Genomic DNA, 19,193 nt, shown 5'->3' with positions numbered 1-19,193 from the left:
GCCTGTGGCAGCTACCCAGGCTGGTGTGTCTCCAGTACAGTTCCCAACAAGCCTGACCAAGGAAAAGGAGCAACGTGTCTAGAGCCAATACCAGCACGCTCCTCGTGAGCTGGGCCACCTGGAACCGGCGCCTGCCCTTGGTCCCCCTGAAGCCCATCGTTGCAGGTGTGAGGCAGCTTCTGGCTGCTGCCCACACCCTCCTCAATCAAGGAAGGCCAGGCATGCTGAGCAGGGGTGGGGGTGGGGCAGACACGTTCCTGATGCTGGACCTGGACACCAACGTCCTAGGGCCTGAGATGCCTTATCTCAGAGGCCAGCGGTGTCGACCTGGGCTCGCTGTGGCCAAGGCAGTCCTGGGCAGCTTGCCAGAGGCTCACCCTGCAGAGCCACTGTCCTGCAGCCACCCAGTCAGTTGCTCTGGGAATGCTGCAGTGTGTGTTCATCTGAGCCAGAAGGGCAACTGAATGGCCTTTGTCTGGGGCTCGGCCAGGCTGAGCCAGCCCTTTTCCTATTCAAAAACTCCAAATGCGCCAGCACAGCAGAGATTAGCCTGGCCAGTGTGAGAGAATTCCCCAGGCAGGCTGGTGAGGGTCTCCACTGAGCAGGCCGCCTAAGTTGGAAGCTGCTGACCAGGCACTGGGAGGCCAGTTCCCAGCGTACTGAGAGAGCAGGGCAAAGGCGGGGAAGGCAGCACGGGCCTCACGGGTCAAAGGATTTATTATCTACATCTCAAAAGGAGCTGCTGGAGGGCTGTTGTAAACAAGACCAGAGCAGGGCCGGCGCGTGGGCGGGGCCTCAGTCCAGGCGGCCCAGCCGGGTCACTGGAGGCTGCCATTCTGCACCATCTGCAGATACTCCTTGTGGAGCTTCTCCTGGGTGTCGAAGAGCTTCTTTAGTTTCTTGGCCTGCCCCTTGCTCAGCTCCTTGCCCTCGGTGTCGTGGGTGGGCAGACCCTGCAATGACAGAACAGACTATGGGTACCAAGGTCTGGCCTCCACTTCCTCCTGCCAGGAGGCCCTTCTCTACCCAACGGGCCATATCTAGACTTGCGGACAGCAGCAACACTCTTTTTGCTTTAGGGTTTAGAAAAAAAATTATTCTTATTTTACGTGTGGGGGTGCTCTGCCTGCATGTAAGTGCACCCGTGCTATACAATGCCTGCAGAGGTCAGAAAAGGGCGTTGGATCCCTTGGAACTGGAGTTACCAATGTTGTCAGCCACCATCCAGGTAGGAGCTGGGAACCGAACCAGGTCCTCTACAAGAGCAGTCAGTGCTCTTAACCACGGAGCAGCTCTCCGGTCTATGTGTTTTTTTTTTTTGTTTTTCTTTCTTTCTTTTTTTTGGAGACAGGTTCTTACTATGTAGATCAGGCTAGCCCCAAACTAACCCTAACCCTAACCCTAACCCTAACCCCAAACTCTGCCTGCATCTGCTTCTCAAGTGCTAGGATTAAAGGCATGTGCCACTATGCCTGGCCTATTTTCAGAATTTTGAAACGGACAGGTCTTACAATGTAGCCCAGGCTAGCCTCAAACCCAAGCTCCTTCTGCCTCCATCTCCCAAGTGCTTGGATCACAGGTGTGTGTCATCACGACCTGTGTGTGGCCATTTGGTCACTGCCCAGCCAGGTCCAGCAGATGTGGCAGTGGAGCACTAGCAGCTGAGAGCTGGAAGAAGGGACAGGAGCTGGCCACGGCCCTGCTCAGGTGAGCAGCAAAACCCCACTAGCCTGCAGCGGCTTGGCTCTGAGGTGGCCAGGCAAAGTTTGCATCATGAATCTAAGAGCCAATGGGTTCACACCTAACGTTTGGAGCAGAGCTGGGGAGAGGAAGGGCTATGACTTTGGGTGGCTTGGGAGGGTCCCCAGAGAATCTGCAGATTCCCTTTTCTGTCACCTTAAACTGGGCCTGGGGCCACAACCTCCAGGGCCAGGGCCAGAGCTGACGTCACTGGTGGAGACAGTGTGGCTCAGCCTTTCCCCTAACAGGAGCTGGATGGTTCCAGCTGCCCTTACAAACCTCACCCAACAGGAAACACACTGGCCCATGTCTGAAGACCTGGAATCTCCAGCTCGGAGGGTATGGGCCAGCAAGTTCTGGAAAGTAGAGGGCCTTTTCTTACGTTTTCATCGAACTTGGAATACTTGTCGCTTTCTGACAGGAACATCTCACTGGGGGGAATCTTCATCCTCGCCAGCTTTGCTGCCTAGAGTAGAACAAACATGCTCACAGGGGCTACTCCACTATCACGCCGCCTACCCCCACCTCTGGCCCCATGGTTTCCAAGAGCTCCACCTCCTTAAAAGCCCAGCAGAAAACTCCGGGGTGGAGGGGTGAGGGAGGAGGAGATGGGATGGATGATGCTGGACCACCCACGCCTCTGTTCCCAGGGACCCTGGAGGGGCTGCAGCCCTACAGGAGCCGCTTCTGACCATGAGCCACCAAGGACAGCTGTCCCTTCAGCTGTCTCCAAGACACCATCCTAGGGTAGAGCGGAGCCAGCTCCCTCTGGGAGGCTCCCTCAGGGTGCCTGGTTGGAGCCCAAAAGAGGCACAGAGCGCCGTGGGGCAGGGGTCAACGTGTGACTCTGCCCGGGGAAGCCCGCACCCCAAATAAGCAAAGCAGTTACCTCCTGCTCCTGCTTCCTCCTGGCAGCCTCCTCCTTCTTCCTCCTCTTCTCCTCTTCAGCCTAAGGTAGAGCAAGGCCTGAGAGTGGGCCCTGGGCTCACCCTGCCACCCCACAGGACCTCCCTGTGGTGCCTCAAAGACCAGCCAGGCAATGGTCAGCTCTACCTTCGCTCTGTTCTCACAGGCCTCGGGGAGGGGAGAGCCACTCTACACCTACCTCACGCTAGTGCCCCTTCCACCGTGGGGGAATGGCATTTTGGGGAATGCCTGAATGATCTCACCTCGGAACAAAGTTAGTCTTATGTTTTGAGATCATTTAACACTGTCCAGCTTGTTTAAATGTAACTAACCTTTAGGAAGATGATATAAATAAATTCTTATCAGACCTTGGGCTCCCCTTGAAACCCCTTCTACATGCTAAACACATAGCTTCAATCTCAGATTATATGTTCCCTATTTTTCCCTCATGACCCTGCCTTGCCTCTAGCCCAGAACAACATGTGTGTATGCGTATGTGTGTGTGCATGCATGTTTGTGTGCGTGCGTGTGCATGCGTGTGTGCGCGCGTGTGTGTTGTAAGAAGAGCCGTGTCCTTGGAAACACATTGGAAGCAGCAGATTACTCACAGTGGTTTTGTCTGCTGTTCTGGGTCAGCAGGGATCAGAAAAGGCAGACTCTTCCCTGATAAGACAAGGTTCCTCACCCCTCTCCCACACCGTGCTGTGCCCCGTTTAATTCCAGAACAATTCCTGGAGAAATGAGAAGCAACAGCTCTGAGACCAGATCGAGTTCCTCGTTGTTTAAGTGACTCCAGGAATGAGACTTTCTGTTCTGCCTGGGCATCTGCCACACCATGCTGCCTGCCTGTGGCTTCCTGCCTGGCCCAGGACTGCAGTGATCTTCAAAGGCACGCAGGCACGCGCTGCACTTCGTACTTGTGACGACAGGTCTGTGTGGCCGGGGCTGGTCTCCAACTTAAGGTCATCTGTCACAGCCTCCCAGGTACTGAGGTTACAGGTGCACCACCACACCAAGCTCGGACAATACTAGCCTTGTTCCTATTCTTTCTCCTCTTAGACACCCAGGTCCTCGAGCACAGGGACCTCACTGGGAGGCCAGGCGCACTGAGGCGGGGACAGTGGGCCCTGGGGGACGAGCAGCCAGAACAAGCTGGGTAAACGGCAGCAGGCGAAAGCAACACTTATTTTATTTATTTATTTTTTTTTGAGACAGGGTCTCCCTGTAGCCCCAGCTGTCCTAGAACTCACTATGTAGACCAGGCCGGCCTTGAACTCACAGAGATCTGCCTGCCTCTGCCTCCCGAGTGCTGGGACTACAGGTGTGCACCACCACGCCCAGCTGACACATCAGAATTTTAAGATATCACGAACATCAGTTCTTTGAGCAGCGTTTTCGTCACCAGGCTAGCTGGATCACTTTGGCTACTCACCCTTTTCTTCTCTCCCTTCTCTTTCAGTAGGGTGTCTCTATCCACCAGTTTCACCACGGTTGGCAGTCCTAAAAGCAGATGGTCAGTGAGACTCAGGAACTGTGGACCTGCCTGCCTTGTCGGGCTGCTTGTCCCTGATCCTGAGCGGTGAGTGCGCACCCCATGGGAACCTGGGACCTGCCTGCCTTGTCGGGCTGCTTGTCCCTGATCCTGAGCGGTGAGTGCGCACCCCATGGGAACCTGGGACCTGCCTGCCTTGTCGGGCTGCTTGTCCCTGATCCTGAGCGGTGAGTGCGCACCCCATGGGAACCTGGGACCTGCCTTCGGCTTCACACAGGCAACATAAATGCCAGGTGGGGCAAACCAGTGAACAAAAACCAAAATCCAGGGCTGAGGTGTGGCTCAGTGGTAGACTGCCTGCCTCGCACTGTTGGAGGTCTGAGGTCACATCCCAAACACTGCAAAGACTCGAAACCACAGGAAGAAGGAAGCCTGCCTGCCAAGAGTTCAAGGCCAGCCTGGGCTACAGAGTGAGATGTCAAAAACCAAACAGAGGGCACTCTCACCAACTTTTCCTTCTTGCCAAGCTCTTTGTGACACGCAGAGCAAACCTCTGGAGGTCACTGTGCAGAGTGACCACCAGTAGCCACTGCTACCAGCCACCTTCAGATAAGCCCCACAGCGTCTGGGAACTCTGCATTTCCATGTTATAGACGCTTTGTATATTAAACAGTTGAAAGGTATGGTGGTGCATGCCTTTAATCCCAGCATTTGGGAGGCAGAGGCAGTGGATCTCTGTGAGATCCTGGTCTCCATAGTGAGTTCCAGGTTGGCAGTGAGGGGTCCCGGATTCAGGCTTTGGCAAAAAGTTCCACGAAGCCTGAAAACAGATGGTGAGATGGATGTGCTGGATGTCTCTTCTCCCACAGTGAAGAAAGGCAGGCCAGCCTCAACAGAAAAACTGGCTGTGGCCAGCATGGTCCACAATGAACTAAAATCTCCTGGGTGGCACCCAGGGGTGTCTGGAGACACTGAAAGCCCCACTCCTGCTCTTCAGCCGCACATGAAAACACTGGTGCCCTTGGACCCCTAAGACTGTCACATCCCCTTACCAGTATCCCCTCCATAACTCCCAGCTGCCTTTTGGCTCCCAACAAGCAGCTTGAGAAACCACCCACCTTCATGGTCTTCAAACCGCACCCCGAGCTCAGGCAGGACGTCATCCCGGAGGGCATCACTGAGCTGCAGAACCTCAGGGACTGTTGGGGAGGAAAAGCAGTTCCCTGAGACCATAGGAGGCCCAGGTCCCTCGAGACCATGCTCTCTCCAGTACTGGGTAGTAGACAATGGCTCCTAGAGGACGGGGAGCCAGGAGGCTGCTACACCACGCTTGCCACAGAAGCCCTGGCACAGCACCAGCTCTATGGGGAGCCTAGAGACCCAGGAAGGATGGTCAAGAGTTTCTAGCCCCTCAACTGGCACAGGGAGCCAGGACCTGTCTGCTCAGAGCCCAGTGTGGCCAGGTTGCTTACATGAGGAGGCTCTATAACCCCCAGAGCCCGGTCACTTGGGCATCACCATGCTGACTCAACATTATGAGAGGTGGTCATGTCCCCTCATACAGGGCCCCCCCAGGCCCATGCCAGACCTATTCAGGACCTTTGCCCTGGGTCACCCTCAAGTCCTGAAGAGCTCCTCACTCCTCTCACAATGTGACCTCACATGCCTGCTGAGAACTGTGGTCTCCTACAGGTGTCTGATGGCTGAGAGATTGTTCAGCAGTAAGAATACCTACTGCCCCTCTTGCTCTGAATCCCCCAAGAAGCCAGAACACATCTGGAGGAGGGGATCCAGGAGGCCGGGGCGACTCTCTAAGCTGCTGCCTGTTGGAAACACCAGCCTCGACTGACCACCAGGCTGCAGATATGGGGAGGCCACAGTGGAGGGGCCTTACAAACGACCTCAGGGACTGCCATGCGTTTAGCTCCACAGAGAGTAAGGTGACCCTGGCCAGTCAGGACAGGAGTGGTTGCCCCGAGGCCGAGCCAGAACTCATACAGGACAGAGGAGGAGAGCAGGAGGCCAGGGCAGCTGAGCAGAGTGGGTCTGGACATTCCTAACTTCTGGGTCTGTCAGTTTTAGCACCTTCAAGGACCAGCCACCCTACCCTTCCCTGTAGTGCGTCCGAGAGCACTGGAAGGCCAGGAGTTCAAGGCAGGGACTAGGCTTCTGCTTTGTAAGGTCCTCAGCAAGCACACGACACAGCTCCCCTATCTGCTCAGGCTGGGACCCCAATGCCCCTTGCAGTCAGGAACCAGGAGTCCTGGAGGATCTACCCCGACATGGTTCTCTGGCCACAACAGCTCAGCACCTTCCTCAGAGCAAATGCAGCCGAGGGAGCCAGGCCTGTCCCTCACCGACCCCAACAGCACAGCATTGCTGGATGTGTGAAACAAGATGAGGGGTCGTGCAGGCTGCCAGCCCAATACCACCTCCCAGACAGCACCAAACCCTGCTTAGAAATGTGAGCATTTGCAGTCCATGGGCTCCCTCCCTGTCGGCCTCAGCCTCTACCAGTACCACGAAGCATGAAGATAAAACTGGAAACAACGGAGGGAGGGGCCGGGGAGACTGCAGCACAGGGCCAAGGACAGGGTTCGGTTCCCAGCACCTCTGTAAAAAGCCAGGCGTGGTATTTCCAGTGCTGCTCAAACAGGCAGGCCCTGGGCCTTTGGCTTACTTAGCAAGCCCAGCTGAACCAGGAAACCTATGTTCCAGTGAGAGACTGTCTCAAAGAGGGGATGGCTCTGAGGAATGATACCCAAGGTGGGTCTGCGACCTCCACATGCACATATGCACACATGAACATGTACACACACAAAATTTTTAAAAAAACATTAAGGGCACAAGCACCACCCAGAAGCTGGGGAGGAAGTAGGAAGCCAGAACTTGTGCTCTGTTGTGCGTGGGAGGGGCACAGCACCACTCCAAGAACAGCTGCCTTCTTCGATACCCTGCCACTGGTTCCCATGTGCCCAATTCCACTCCCAGGGGTGTGCCTAGAGTTGAAATGGCTATTCAAGAGAGTGCCTAGGTGTCCTCCACAGCGGCACCATTCAAATACTGTCAAGTTAAGACTGGAGAGAAAGCCAGATCCACGACAAAGGCTGGCCACCCAGCACCAAGAAGTCCAGGATGAAGGCTGGCCACCGGCACCGAGGGAACAGAACACAGACACTGTCACATGGATAGACCTGAAGACGCCATGCTCTACCACAGCTACAGAAAAGGCCAGAACAGGACAATCTGGGGGTGGGGGACGGGGAGAGGCCACTGGGTGGTGAGGGGATGCCCTCCGAGTGACCCTGAGATGTGGAGTGGTACAGCAGAGCCAGGCACGGAAGCTCTGAGTACTGTTCTAAGGTGGTTTGTTTTGCTGCATGCTATCCGCCTCCATAAACTACAGGCCTGCCTGCGCCACGTCCCACCTAGGGGTGTGTGGGAGGGACCGCCGTTCACACGGCTGAGGCTGTATCCCGGGCTGCTGTGGTCCCGCTGCCTTTAGGCCAGAGTCCAGCCGCAAGGGGACCAAGATGGACCAGGTCTGGGTAGGAGGGCTCTTCTGTGGGGTCGCCCCGCCACAGCCACTTCGTCATCAGTGTCACCCAGTAGGGCGACTGGGCCTTCCCTGGATGAGGTTCCCAGATGTGATGCCTCCTGGGGACACCACTGCCAATAGCAGGTGACTCCCAGGAAGCACCCGGCACAGATGGTATGGCTTCTGCCACCTTTGCAGTTCTTTCCCATGAGTCGATGAGTGCCCGGACACCTCACGCTGGCATGCCATGCCAAGCCGGCAAGGCGCCCTCACAGAGCTCAAGGACAGCATGTGCAGTGGGCAGAGGGCGGGTCAGAGCTGGCTTCTGTCAGCAGAGAACGGAGTAGGGCAGAGCACACGATGCTGCAAGAAGTCACCGAAGGGAAACAGACCCAGGAGAAGATGCAAAAGGCAATGGAACGGTGCTGGGTGAATGCATGATGGGGCAGGGAAGGTTCCCAGTGCCAGCCGCTCCACAGTGACAGAGGGAAGGTTCCCAGTGCCAGCTGCTCCACAGTGACAGAGGGAAGGTTCCCAGTGCCAGCCGCTCCACAGTGACAGAGGGAAGGTTCCCAGTGCCAGCTGCTCCACAGTGACAGAGGGAAGAGGTCCCTAGAGCCAGCCGCTCCATAGTGACAGAGGGAAGTAGGTCCTAGAGCCAGCCGCTCCACAGTGACAGAGGGAAGTGGTCCCTAGAGCCAGCCGCTCCATAGTGACATAGGGAAGCGGTCCCTAGAGCCAGCCACTCCATAGTGACATAGGGAAGTGGTTCCTAGAGCCAGCCGCTCCATAGTGACAGAGGGAAGCGGTCCCTAGAGCCAGCAGCTCCACTGCAACAGAAGGAGTACCCAGGAGCCAGGAGGGGCTGTGTAATGGGAAAAGGTCCTGGAGATGGGTAGTTCATCGCAGTGCACATGTACTCAACCCACTGAGCTGTGCACAGAAACAGGTTAAAATGGTCCTGCGAACACTGGACACTACACCACATGGCGAGAGGGCGACAGGGAAACGGCCACCATCTCCCAGTGACAAAGGCCTGCCTAGCCCGCTAACCCTTCTAACTTCTGTACCTGGTCCCCAGTGTACCCAGACCAGGGAGCTGACCGTCTGTGCCTGTTTCTTTCGCCTGCCTCTGGACACCTGGTGTGGTAGACCAGTTGCATGAGGCCTGCCCTGGGCTACTGGCATGCCCTATTTCTTGGCCAGTCAAAAAGTAAATGGCCAACAGAGTCACATTTGCTGCCATGTTAGGAGAGAGGGTGCTGGGGCTGAGCATGTCTAAAGGGCAGCTGCAGCTTGAGGGCTTCCAAGAGGAAGGACTGACAGCCCTGGGGTCTCTGGAGGTGGTGACCTTGTGCCCACCAGAGCTTTAGGACAGGAAGTGCTGGGTGTGGACAGGCCCACACAGGTAGGTGGACATGTGGCTATTCCCAGCAGCCCACCGTGGCCTCATACCTCCATTTTGTCCATTTACTCTGAGCAACAAAATCAGACCAAGGAGAAGGCTGCAGATCGAAAGCAGAACTAGGCCACTCCTCCCCAGGTCAACCTACTGCTGATGTTTGGGGCACAAGCCAGCCCCAGCCCTGGACAGCCCCAGCCCTGGACAGGCCCCTCTGTAGTCCTGCTGCCTAGCTCCTTCTGGGTCTGCAGCAGGCCAGGGAAGACAAGGCCACATGCATTGTGCCTGAGTGACCTTAGGGGCTGACTGCCTGGCAGGCAGATGGAAGCGGCAGGCTGCCTCTGAGAACGGCCACCCCCGGACCATGACGTCAGTGACATAGGTGCTGGTGCTGCTGAAGAGCTAGTTGCACAGGTCCCAGGTGGGCCCACTGGGCTCTGAACTTTGTTTCGTTCAGGTGGTTTGTCTCTGGGAGGTGGGTCCACCACTGACCCTGAGCTGCCAGAGCCAGCATGTCCTCTTCTCTCATAGCCGCACCTTGTTCTCTGAGCCTCAGACACCGGGGACTAGGCTTCCCCTTGCCCTCTGTGAACGCTCCACTTGGCCTGGCCTTATGTAGCTGTGGCTCCCAAGCCCTCTGCCTGCATCACCAGCAGCGCTCCCTGCTGGATATAGCCCCATCTGGACACTACGTTGCTGTAACAAGTGAAAAGCTCTCAGGCAGGGCTAGCTGGGTTCTGTGGTGACCTCAGTCAGGGCTGGCTGGGTTCTGTGGTGACCTCGCATCACCAAGAGCAGTGTTGTGGACTCAGGGTGATGCCAGGCAAGAGCCCAAAGTCCCCAAGGCCCAGCATCCTCTTCTGTGAAGTTATAAGGAGAGCAGCTGCCTAGGCCCTGCAGCATGTGTCCAAGATGGAGGCTAGCAGTGGTGCTTGGTTGGGGCCAGAACTACCAGAGAAGGACAAACACCGCTCACTACCAAGCCTGACATTTAATACTGACCACAAATGAACAGCACCAACCCAACACCTTCTAGATCTCAAGCCATATACCTCAGAAGGCCGGAGGGTGAAGGAATGGATGTGCCTAGGCGATGAGGCACTGCCGGGGACCCTGAGTTCTGGACCTCCACCACCATGCCCTGGGCAGAGCAGTAATAAGGTGATCTCCAGCTCCAGGCCAGCAGGGGGTGCGCTAAGCACTGTGAGACCGTGCAGCCAGACAAGCCACTCTGGGGCATGCACAGGTCTGGGTCATCAGGAGCGGAGAAGACCCAGTCCAAACCACAGACCCGCTACCCTGCTTCTGCTCAGAACCAGAGCTATGCAGACACCTGGTCCTCAGGCCCATGGCCATGCCTGGCCTGGCCCAGCTGTTCTAAGTCAAAGGAAGCTCTGACCCAGAGCAGTGCTGCCTGGAGAGGCCAGGGGGATAAAGCAGGTCCACACGCTGCAGGGCACGAGGCAGCGGGAACAGGCGAGCAGTTCAGGGTGAGCAGTGGTGTGACATGCCCAGAGTGGTGGGGGCCTCACCTTTTTTCTCCCGGGCAATCCTGCGCACGCCTTCTCTGAATTCCGACAGCACTTGCAGGTAGGGCATGACTGTAGACTCGAGCTGTGAAAGAATGGGTCTGATTCAGGAGAGCCACCACTTTAGGGCAAACCCTGTGCAACAGGGTGTGCTGCTGTGCCCTGAGTCTTGGTGCCCACACGTCCTTATCATGACAGGTGGTGAGTGACATGTACTTGGGGGTGCCCAAAGCAGGGGATGTGGGCCATGGAGCAGAACACTCCGCAGCCACCCTGTCTACTGAGACAGACACAGTTCCGGGAAACTGCCTTTATCTTTCCAAAAGGGCCATCAGGATGCATGGCCATCTGTGGTCACGTGTGGGCCCGCTGAGGGCTAGTCACACACATTACCTTGTACACACGACAGTGGCACATGGGTAACCACCTACAGTAATGCTGGGGAGGAGGCTGGGGAATGCGGAGCCACACTGGGAAGACCCAAACAGAAGCCTGACGCTATGACTCACCTCTTACAGTGTATCTCTCTATCTCCAACAGGACAAAAAGCTTTGGGCCTTCTCAGCAGGGTCTCCCTGTGCCTCAGTTATGCAGAAACTCAAGAACCAAAATAAGGAAATGGCAGGCCCTGGTTGGGAGAGCGCTGCAGGGTAAGCTGTCCTAGGCCTTCCATCAGACGGACAGAGGAAAGCTGTCTCCCTTGCAGCTGAGGCTCTGGACTCCGGGGTGGAGCTAGACCCTCTCTCCAGCCCCACTGGGACAGCCTGGACAAGCCAGTCATTGTATCACCAGCCTTGGCCCCCAATTCTGGGGGCTCTTGGTAGAGGGCAGGGTCTGTCTCCAGGAGTCCTGGGACTGGTACCCTGATGTCCAGCTTCTAGCTGACTGCACCTGGGCACAAGACTGTACCAAGAAAGGTTAGGCCCGGGTCTGCCATTCAGGGTCTAGAACAATTTGAACTTCACACTCTGGGCTATGGTGCAGAAGGCTTGGACTCACAGGCTCACCATGTTCACCTGCGGCTGCTACTGCCTACCAGCTGACTTCAAGGGACGAAATGAGACTACCTGGGAGTGCATGACTGTTGGGAAACCCTGCTGTTAGGGTTGTAGTTTCTCCATGTCTGGATAGCCCTGAGGGGCTCGGTGCCAAATGGAAGAACTCCCCTTTTCAGCAGGGGGCCTCCTGCTCTCTTCCTGGCTCACCTTGAAGTGCTGCCAAACACAGATGCCTGACCTTATCTGAAACATGACCTTTGGCATAGTTACGGGGAGTAAAAGCTACTACCAGGTTTTTTTCTATATGATAATCAGGCACTGTCTGACAGCCTGATTGATAGAAGCCCACTGCCACATGTAAATAAAGCACACTATGAGCACCTACCAACTGAGGCTTTTGCTACTGCCTCCACACTATAAATTCTCTACTTTTCCCACTAATAAATGGTGCTGTTTTTCACTGTGCCTGGCTGGAGCTGTGCCACTGCTGTTTCACTGCGCCTGGGACCAGCCTGGGATCAGTCTCCCTGGAAGGGCTGTCTTCCGTCAGCACTCACTGGCCATCCTGACCCCGTACGCTGCTTCTGCTCTCCCTGCCCTCGTGGGCTGGTGGCCGACGACCCACGAGGAGAGAGAGCCTCCCGCAGCTGGCCCGAGCCGCCCTGCACATGACGTCATCTTAAAGGTGCCCCACCCCACGACCACAGCACTGTTGAAGAATAAAAGCTGTTTAAGTTCACCTATGAGCTGTCTTTTGGTTTTTGTTTTCAAAGAAAATAAAGAGCTAGAAACATCTATGCAGAGAACAGAGGAGCCGGGTTTTCTTAAAAGCACTTAAGGCTGGATGGGGTGTGGTGGGGCACACCTTTAATCCCAGCATTTGGAAGGCAGAAACAGGTGGATCTCTGTGAGCTCCAGGCCAGTCTGGTCTACATGGTGAGTTCCAGGCCAGCTGGGGCTACAGGGAGACCAGACCCTCATAAAGAAAATAAAATAACATAAAGAGCACTAAAGGTGGGTCCTACGTGGCTAAATCTAGAAGCTACCATGCCAACAGCTTGCTGAGAGTCAGAGATGGCTTCTTCCCATCTGGAGGTAGATCCAGCCACTCCTCGACAGGAAGCAGCTGCAGGCAGCTCTGCCTTCTCATTGGTTCTGAGCTACTGTTTCCATTAGCACAGCAGACGCTTCCTCTAAACATTTATATACACTTTCTAGTCAAGTCATTAGAGTGCTCTGTGCGAGAGGGTGGAGGGGTGTCTTAAATGAGCTGAGCTGTCCCTATATTGTAGAGGAACATAACTGACCTGTGTCAGCCCACTTGCTACTGTAAATGCTGACACCAGCTGCAGACAGTGGGTCTGTTCTGATGGGTTTCCTGGTCTGCTTAGACTGGTACACAGATGCCTCCCTGGTAGTGGCTGCTGGACCCTGAGCTGGTGTCTGAACTAGGCCTGGCCTGGCATGGGTTTCTAGACCAGCTCTGTGGGGCAGAGGCAGACAGTGGGAATTCCCCTAGTGTGAGCACTGTGTCATGTGTACGCATGACCTTTGGAGTTCACCCTGCACATTCCCAGGCTCCATGTCCAAGAATCCAACCAACCACAAGTTGAAAACATTTGAGGAAAAATGAGCCGTGTGCATATTGGACATTCCATTACTCCTCAGACCACACAGTGTAACAGCCATCTGCACAGCATTTACACTGCAGGAATTAGATCAAATCTGGAGGTGATTTAAAATTTACAGAGGCAGAATCAGGGAAATAGTGTTGGTAAAGTGCTAGGTATATAAGCCTGAGGACCTGAGTCCAACCCCCAGCACCCACATAAAAAAGCCAGGTGAAGGGGCTGGAGAGATGGCACTGGTTTCTCTTACAGAGGACCCAGGTTCAATTCCCAGCCCCCACATGGCAGCTAACAACCATCTATAACTCCAGTTCCAGGGTATTGGATGCCCTCTTCTGGCCTCTGAAGGCATTGAACAACACAGGTGCATTTACATGCATGCAGGCAAAACACTCATACACAATAAAAAATACAAAAAACAAAGCCAGGTGTGAAGGGATACACTTAAAATCCCAGCACTCCGAAGGCAGAGACAGAGGATCCTTGGGGCTTGCTGGCCAGTGTAGCCTAATCAGTGAGCCCCAGGTCAGTGAGAGACCCTGTCTCAAAAAACAAGGTGGGCATTTCCTGAGGTTGTCCTTCTGGTCTCTACATGCATGCACAGACATATGCACCTCCACACACACAAACTACAGAGAATGGGCACAGGGTTGATGCAAACATGCTATTTTATGCATGAGATTTGAGCACCTGTGGACCCTGGTGTTCTCAGAGGGTCCTAGGGAACAAGGCAGCACCCCAGACCACTATACATGGAACAAAAACCTGAGGGGAGTTTAGGATGCCGCAAGCTGAGATGTAACCAGGGCTGAGAAGCAACCCTTCCAGCTAGGTCTCAAGTCAGCTCGCAGGACAGTGGAAAAGCACACTGTAAAACAGCCAGGGACACAGATCATCTACACAGACGGCCAACCCAACCATCCTGCTCCCTCCATTGTTGGGTGAGAAAGGGACCTGAACTGGTCTCAGCATGCCCACAGGGGAGGCGGGAGAGTGTGAGACTTCTGTGGGATCTAAAGGACTGTGAGGTGGGACAGGAAGTCCCAAAGCATGTAGACCAGGGGCATCAGAGGGTGGCAGCAGCTGACCACACAGGCTGGTTGTGCTCTACTCACGTTCAGGCTGGTCCTGGGCCCTCCAACTGGGAAACCCAGGGACCTCTCCTCCTCTATGGCTCCAAAGATCTGAGGGAAGAAAGACAGAATTCAATCATGTGCAGGATGGAGAAGTAAAGTGCCGCCCACAGCTCAAGGCTGTCCTGACATCTCTAGGGGCAGGCGGATGGACGCCTTTCCAGGTGGGTCCCCACAACTGGGCAGGGAGGAGTAGGAAGAAGCACCGAGAGCCCTGTAGCCCCATCCAGGTGCACTTAGGCCCTGAGATGCTGCTCTGGCTCTCTTCTAGTTGGGAGCCATTTGGGGCCGACAAGGGCAACAAAGTCCCACTGGCCTGGGAGGGAGTGCCTTAGGTACGGTGTGGGAACAGAAGTGCTCTGCACACAACTACACAGAGTCAAGGCCTTGGCTTGGTGTCGCTTCCCGAACTCTGGGATGAGAGCATAGTGAAGTGGACACAAAGATGGCCGTGTGGCCTGAACGGCCAGCTCGGGAGTCCACAGCGGACAGGAGAGCGGCAGCCCAGGATGGCCTAGGCAGGGAAGCAGTTTCCACACGGAGGCCAAATTAGCCACTACGGGCCTGTTGCCTGGGGCCACACAGGTGTGAGGGTGTAGTGGCCCACCTTCAGCATGTGGGTGAGGTACATAGCAATGTTCTCCAGCAGAGCCCGGTTGGGCCTCCTCCTTTCGGCCTTCCGAACTGCCATGTAAAGGTTGCACTGACTGACCAAAGCCCGCATCTCTTCCATGACGGTGCGGGTATCCACATTATCACAGAGGGCTTCATGAACTGCCCTCTTCTTCTCATAGAAGCTGAGCAAGGAAGAGGAAGGAACCATGCTACAGAAATTCTCCATGCGGTTCCCAAGCAGAGCCGCTGCCACCAGTAGAGACCACAGGCTCTGACATGTGGCAGGCCCCGCCTTCTCTTCAGCAAGCAGGACAGGCTTGGTGGGGTGACTGCAGCCGGCCCAGAACACACACATGCTCACAGACCCCCAGAAAAGGCTCCAACTCACTTCTTATTCAGCTCTGCCTCCTCAGACTCCCACTTTTCAAACTGGCCAGTGATGTCTACAGGGGCTCGGAGGATGTCTTTCACGTTTAAGAAAAACTCCTGAAGTTATAAAAGTCAGGTTAATGGCATTTGGGCAACTTTCTACCCAGAGGCACCTGATGTTCCACTGTGATTTTACTTGAGGTTAGATCTGTCAGCACAATGTGAACATTACTGCGAGGGTCCAAGAGACAGAGGATGATTCTTCCTCGGGACAGAAAGGTGTCGCTGGGTAGGAGCCAAGCTGGACGGCATGCCCCGCATGTGAACGTGGCTTCCCTGAACTCTGCCAAGCTCTTAGCTTCAGGAGTGGGGCCACGCACAGCCTCCCACAGTACCAGGTGACCATCACTGGCTCAAAAGACCCACACTCCCATGGTGCCCGCCTCTGCCATGAGCCAAGAACTCACATTCATGAACCTCTCGTACTGAAGGGCAGACTCCATGGTGTTGCTGGAATAGTCCAGGGTGTCTTTCCAAGAATGCATGAGGAAGGCCAACCGCAGCTGCCGCGCTGGGGAGCAAGCAACACTGCCAACCCTCACTCCTGGGGGGTGGCTGGTACCCCACCTAACAGGAGTCTTGGGGAAGCCATGCTTACCTGAGTGTTTCTTCAAGGCATCTTTAATGGTGATGAAGTTTTTCAGGGACTTGGACATCTTACAGCCCGCTATCGTCAGGTGACCTGTGTGCAGGAAGTACCTGACCCAGCAGTCATTTTCAAAGTAGGCCTGAGTACAAGGAGGCAGGAGGATGGTTCAGCCAATGCCTCACCTGCAGGACTGAGAGCCCTGCTGTCCTGTTTGTGCTCACCTCTCCTAGGTGGGGCACCTGGAGCTTGAAGGGCTACCCTGGTTACCTGCCAGCCGGTAACATACCTGGTTTGAATCTAAGCCTGTCTGTTATCAAAGGCCAAGCTGTTACCACTGGAATTCAGACAAGGCCATTGGGGTCCAAATCTCCCTTAGCTCCCCCAACTAAGATGCCAAGTTCATCACGCGGCCCCATGAGGGCGCTGCTGACATTGCCCCAACAGGAAGGATACCATGCTCTCTCTAGGAAGGTGACCTGTCTTCACCTACCTCTGACTGTGCCAGCTCGTTGTCATGGTGGGGGAAGCGGAGGTCAAACCCTCCACCATGAATGTCCATCGAGGCTCCCAGGAGTGTACCTGCCATGGCAGAGCACTCTATGTGCCATCCTGGTCGACCCTAAAGACACATAAAGGGGCCCTGCTGACCAGACCAAACTTACTCAGATTTTTATTGTTCCAGGAAGTGACCTTTAAGCCCTCTGAACTTCATTGCACCAGCTTAAACTCCACAGGAATGGACTAGAAGATCTGTCTACCTAGTTCAAAGCCAGCCTCCAGTGGCTGTGGCTTAGCTAAAGCCAGAGAATTACTTCTAGATCCCCCAGCATCAGCAAGTGGCAGATGTCCTCCTCCAGCAAAGGTTGCAGACATATGGCCATCTGGACCTCCAGAGCCAAGAACATCGACCTACAGGCACAGGAACCCAGAGCAGAGGCCTCTGAGGTGGCCAGTCTCACTGCACCTCCACTTGCAGATCAGGAAACAGAGTCCCAGGAAGAAGCAGGTTCTGGTCCCAGTAGCACTGTCTGCCATCCCTCCCCCTGCCTCGTGCGACAGCCCCTCCTCCCACTGTCCCAGCTGTGCACCTTCACAGTAGCAGCTCACTCACTTTTCCCCAGGGGCAAGGCCAAGACGGCTCTCCTGGCTTGGAGGCCTTCCACAGGGCGAAGTCGTTGGGAGAGCGCTTCTCACTCAGGCGGTCAGCAGAGACACTCAGGTCACCTACAAGTGGGTGAGGGAAACAGGCAGATCATCCAGTGGCAGGTGACAGCAGGCATGCCAGGCCTCACCTCAAGGCCGTTCTGGGTGCCCATGGCCAGCCCATTGCACCAGCCAGTTAACTTGCTCAGGCAGCCTCAGGTCTGCTGAGACAGAGGTGGGTGCTGACAGTGTCTCGATCTACCAAACACTACCTATCGGCTCCCAAGACTGTGACTCAGGGTCCCAGCTGACGTGGGGGTCTACAGCCATGCTGTTCCCACCCTGCCTCCTCAGCTGTCAACCCCATGCCTCTAGGATAGCCTGTGGCACTCTGATGGAAGCTAGGTGGGCACATGGCTCACTGGCCCATGCAGGTGGGAGCCCCAGGTCCCAGCACAGAGCTGTCAGCCCAGCAAGATGGTTCCCAAAGGGGCAAAAGCATGGCTGAGTGGCTACGTGCCACTTCATGGACGCCAAGGTCAGCGGTGACATTGTCCCCCTTGGATTCATGAAGCCAGGTGAAGTAGCTGACTGAGGTAGGCAGGAGAGCAGGGTGCCTACTGGGTGCACCTCCTGACAGGGTGGTGGAGGGAGCCACTGGTTGGACTCTGCATGCATGGGCTCAGTGGCAACTGGACAGTGGCACAGGGATGTAAGATGGCTGGAGACCCACGCGGACGGCACTGTCACCAGGCACATGAGGACACAGCTGCTATGGACACGGGCCCCTGCGGGTGCCCCCACACTGAGGATCAGACTTCATTAGGTGAATGGGCACAGCCAAGGTGTTGGGAGCTATTAATATAAGCACAGCCATCATGTCCATTGAGCTGTGGCAGGCTTGCTTATTTACTTTATGACCTTTCACCCTGACTCAAGAGTTTGTGTTTTACACACAAGCACTGAATTGTTCTGTCAAGTCAGGAGGAACATGCTGATAATTTAGGAAAGATGGTTAATTGGTGGAATTCACTACAGTATTTGACCATTCCTTAACCCTCAGATAAAGGTGGTGAAAAAGAGCTGTTGAAGCTAATTGAGCTAAGTAAACTGGTTATGTGACGTTCTGCTGTATAAGAAGGCTGAGCTGAAATAACCCGGGGCTGCAGTCTCTACTGACAGTCCTCCCAAGGATCTTTTCTCTGTCTCTTGTTTTTTCTTTCAATCCTCACTCCCCCTTTCAGGTGCTGTTCATCTAAGGCCGGCTGGCACCGGCACCAAGGCCTTCCTTCCACCTCAGGCCCTGGACCTCAAGAGTCTGCCTGACTGCTGAATCCTCCCCCGGGTACCATCAAGCCCCAGGGAAAACTCTAGAACAGAAGGGCCACCTGAGATGCTGACTCAGGAGATGCGAGTGCAACTCCATCTTTCAGAAGCTGGGTGGGTCCAGGCTTGAGGTCCCGTGCCATGGTGGGAGGAGGCACCACTTGGGCACCACTAGCTCAAGATGATGAGAAACACAGTGAACAGAGTGCTTGGGCAGGACCTGGCCATCACTGCCGATCCCAGAGAGGCGACTGCTGCCTTCTGCTGTGCAGACCTGACTGTCAAAAATAGGCCCCGAGAAACGCAGACACGGGCAGCACCCAGGACAGAGCTCGGCTGGTTCCAGCTTCCTCCCGCACCAGGAGGCCCAGAGCCTCAGCTTTCTCCAGGCTCCCCTTGGACACACAGCCCAGGCATAGCCCCGAATGGTTACTCCTCTGAAGTGAGTTACTTTTCAGTGTTTGTAATGGATTATTTTGAAAAGGATAGAAAAAAATTTATACAAAACAACACATCAGCCTCTGCACCCACCAGCACCAAGTATCGAAGGTGTGAGGTGTTCTCTCCAGGGTCGGGCCCCATCAGGCCAGGTTCCTGCAACCTAGCTGGCCCATCCCACGTGAGGCTGCCTACCACGTACCACCTGCTCTCTTCTCTGTCACTTGAGTCCCTGAATGCCGGTGGCAGGGCTTGTGCCCAGAAAAGACCACCCTTCTAATGTCTCC

At 55.3% G+C, this 19,193-nt stretch overlaps 1 protein-coding gene across 8 annotated transcripts in view; it reads right to left on the bottom strand.

Annotated features, from left to right (window-relative positions):
* Window positions 1–699: 699 nt before the first annotated feature.
* The window catches only part of Cars (cysteinyl-tRNA synthetase), a 50,529-nt gene continuing 32,035 nt past the window's right edge, over window positions 700–19,193 (bottom strand). For 7 of the 8 annotated variants that reach the window (XM_008839180.2, XM_008839181.2, XM_029566501.1 and 4 more), the window contains 13 exons: window positions 17,111–17,223; window positions 16,490–16,618; window positions 16,009–16,138; window positions 15,818–15,921; window positions 15,370–15,467; window positions 14,974–15,163; window positions 14,349–14,417; window positions 10,611–10,692; window positions 5,257–5,337; window positions 4,079–4,146; window positions 2,630–2,689; window positions 2,123–2,206; window positions 819–953 (listed from right to left, as the gene is read on the bottom strand). In XM_008839180.2, coding sequence (XP_008837402.1) covers window positions 819–953; window positions 2,123–2,206; window positions 2,630–2,689; window positions 4,079–4,146; window positions 5,257–5,337; window positions 10,611–10,692; window positions 14,349–14,417; window positions 14,974–15,163; window positions 15,370–15,467; window positions 15,818–15,921; window positions 16,009–16,138; window positions 16,490–16,618; window positions 17,111–17,223 — 1,343 coding nt within the window. Of the gene's footprint in view, window positions 954–2,122; window positions 2,207–2,629; window positions 2,690–4,078; window positions 4,147–5,256; window positions 5,338–10,610; window positions 10,693–14,348; window positions 14,418–14,973; window positions 15,164–15,369; window positions 15,468–15,817; window positions 15,922–16,008; window positions 16,139–16,489; window positions 16,619–17,110; window positions 17,224–19,193 lie in introns of all 8 variants that reach the window. The other variant, XM_029566500.1, reaches the window with a different exon arrangement.

Source organism: Nannospalax galili, unplaced genomic scaffold (genome assembly GCF_000622305.1).
Source record: "Nannospalax galili isolate Female #2095 unplaced genomic scaffold, S.galili_v1.0 scaffold1639, whole genome shotgun sequence".
Taxonomy (NCBI): Eukaryota; Metazoa; Chordata; class Mammalia; order Rodentia; family Spalacidae; genus Nannospalax; species Nannospalax galili.
This window is presented reverse-complemented; position numbering and strand designations above follow the sequence as displayed.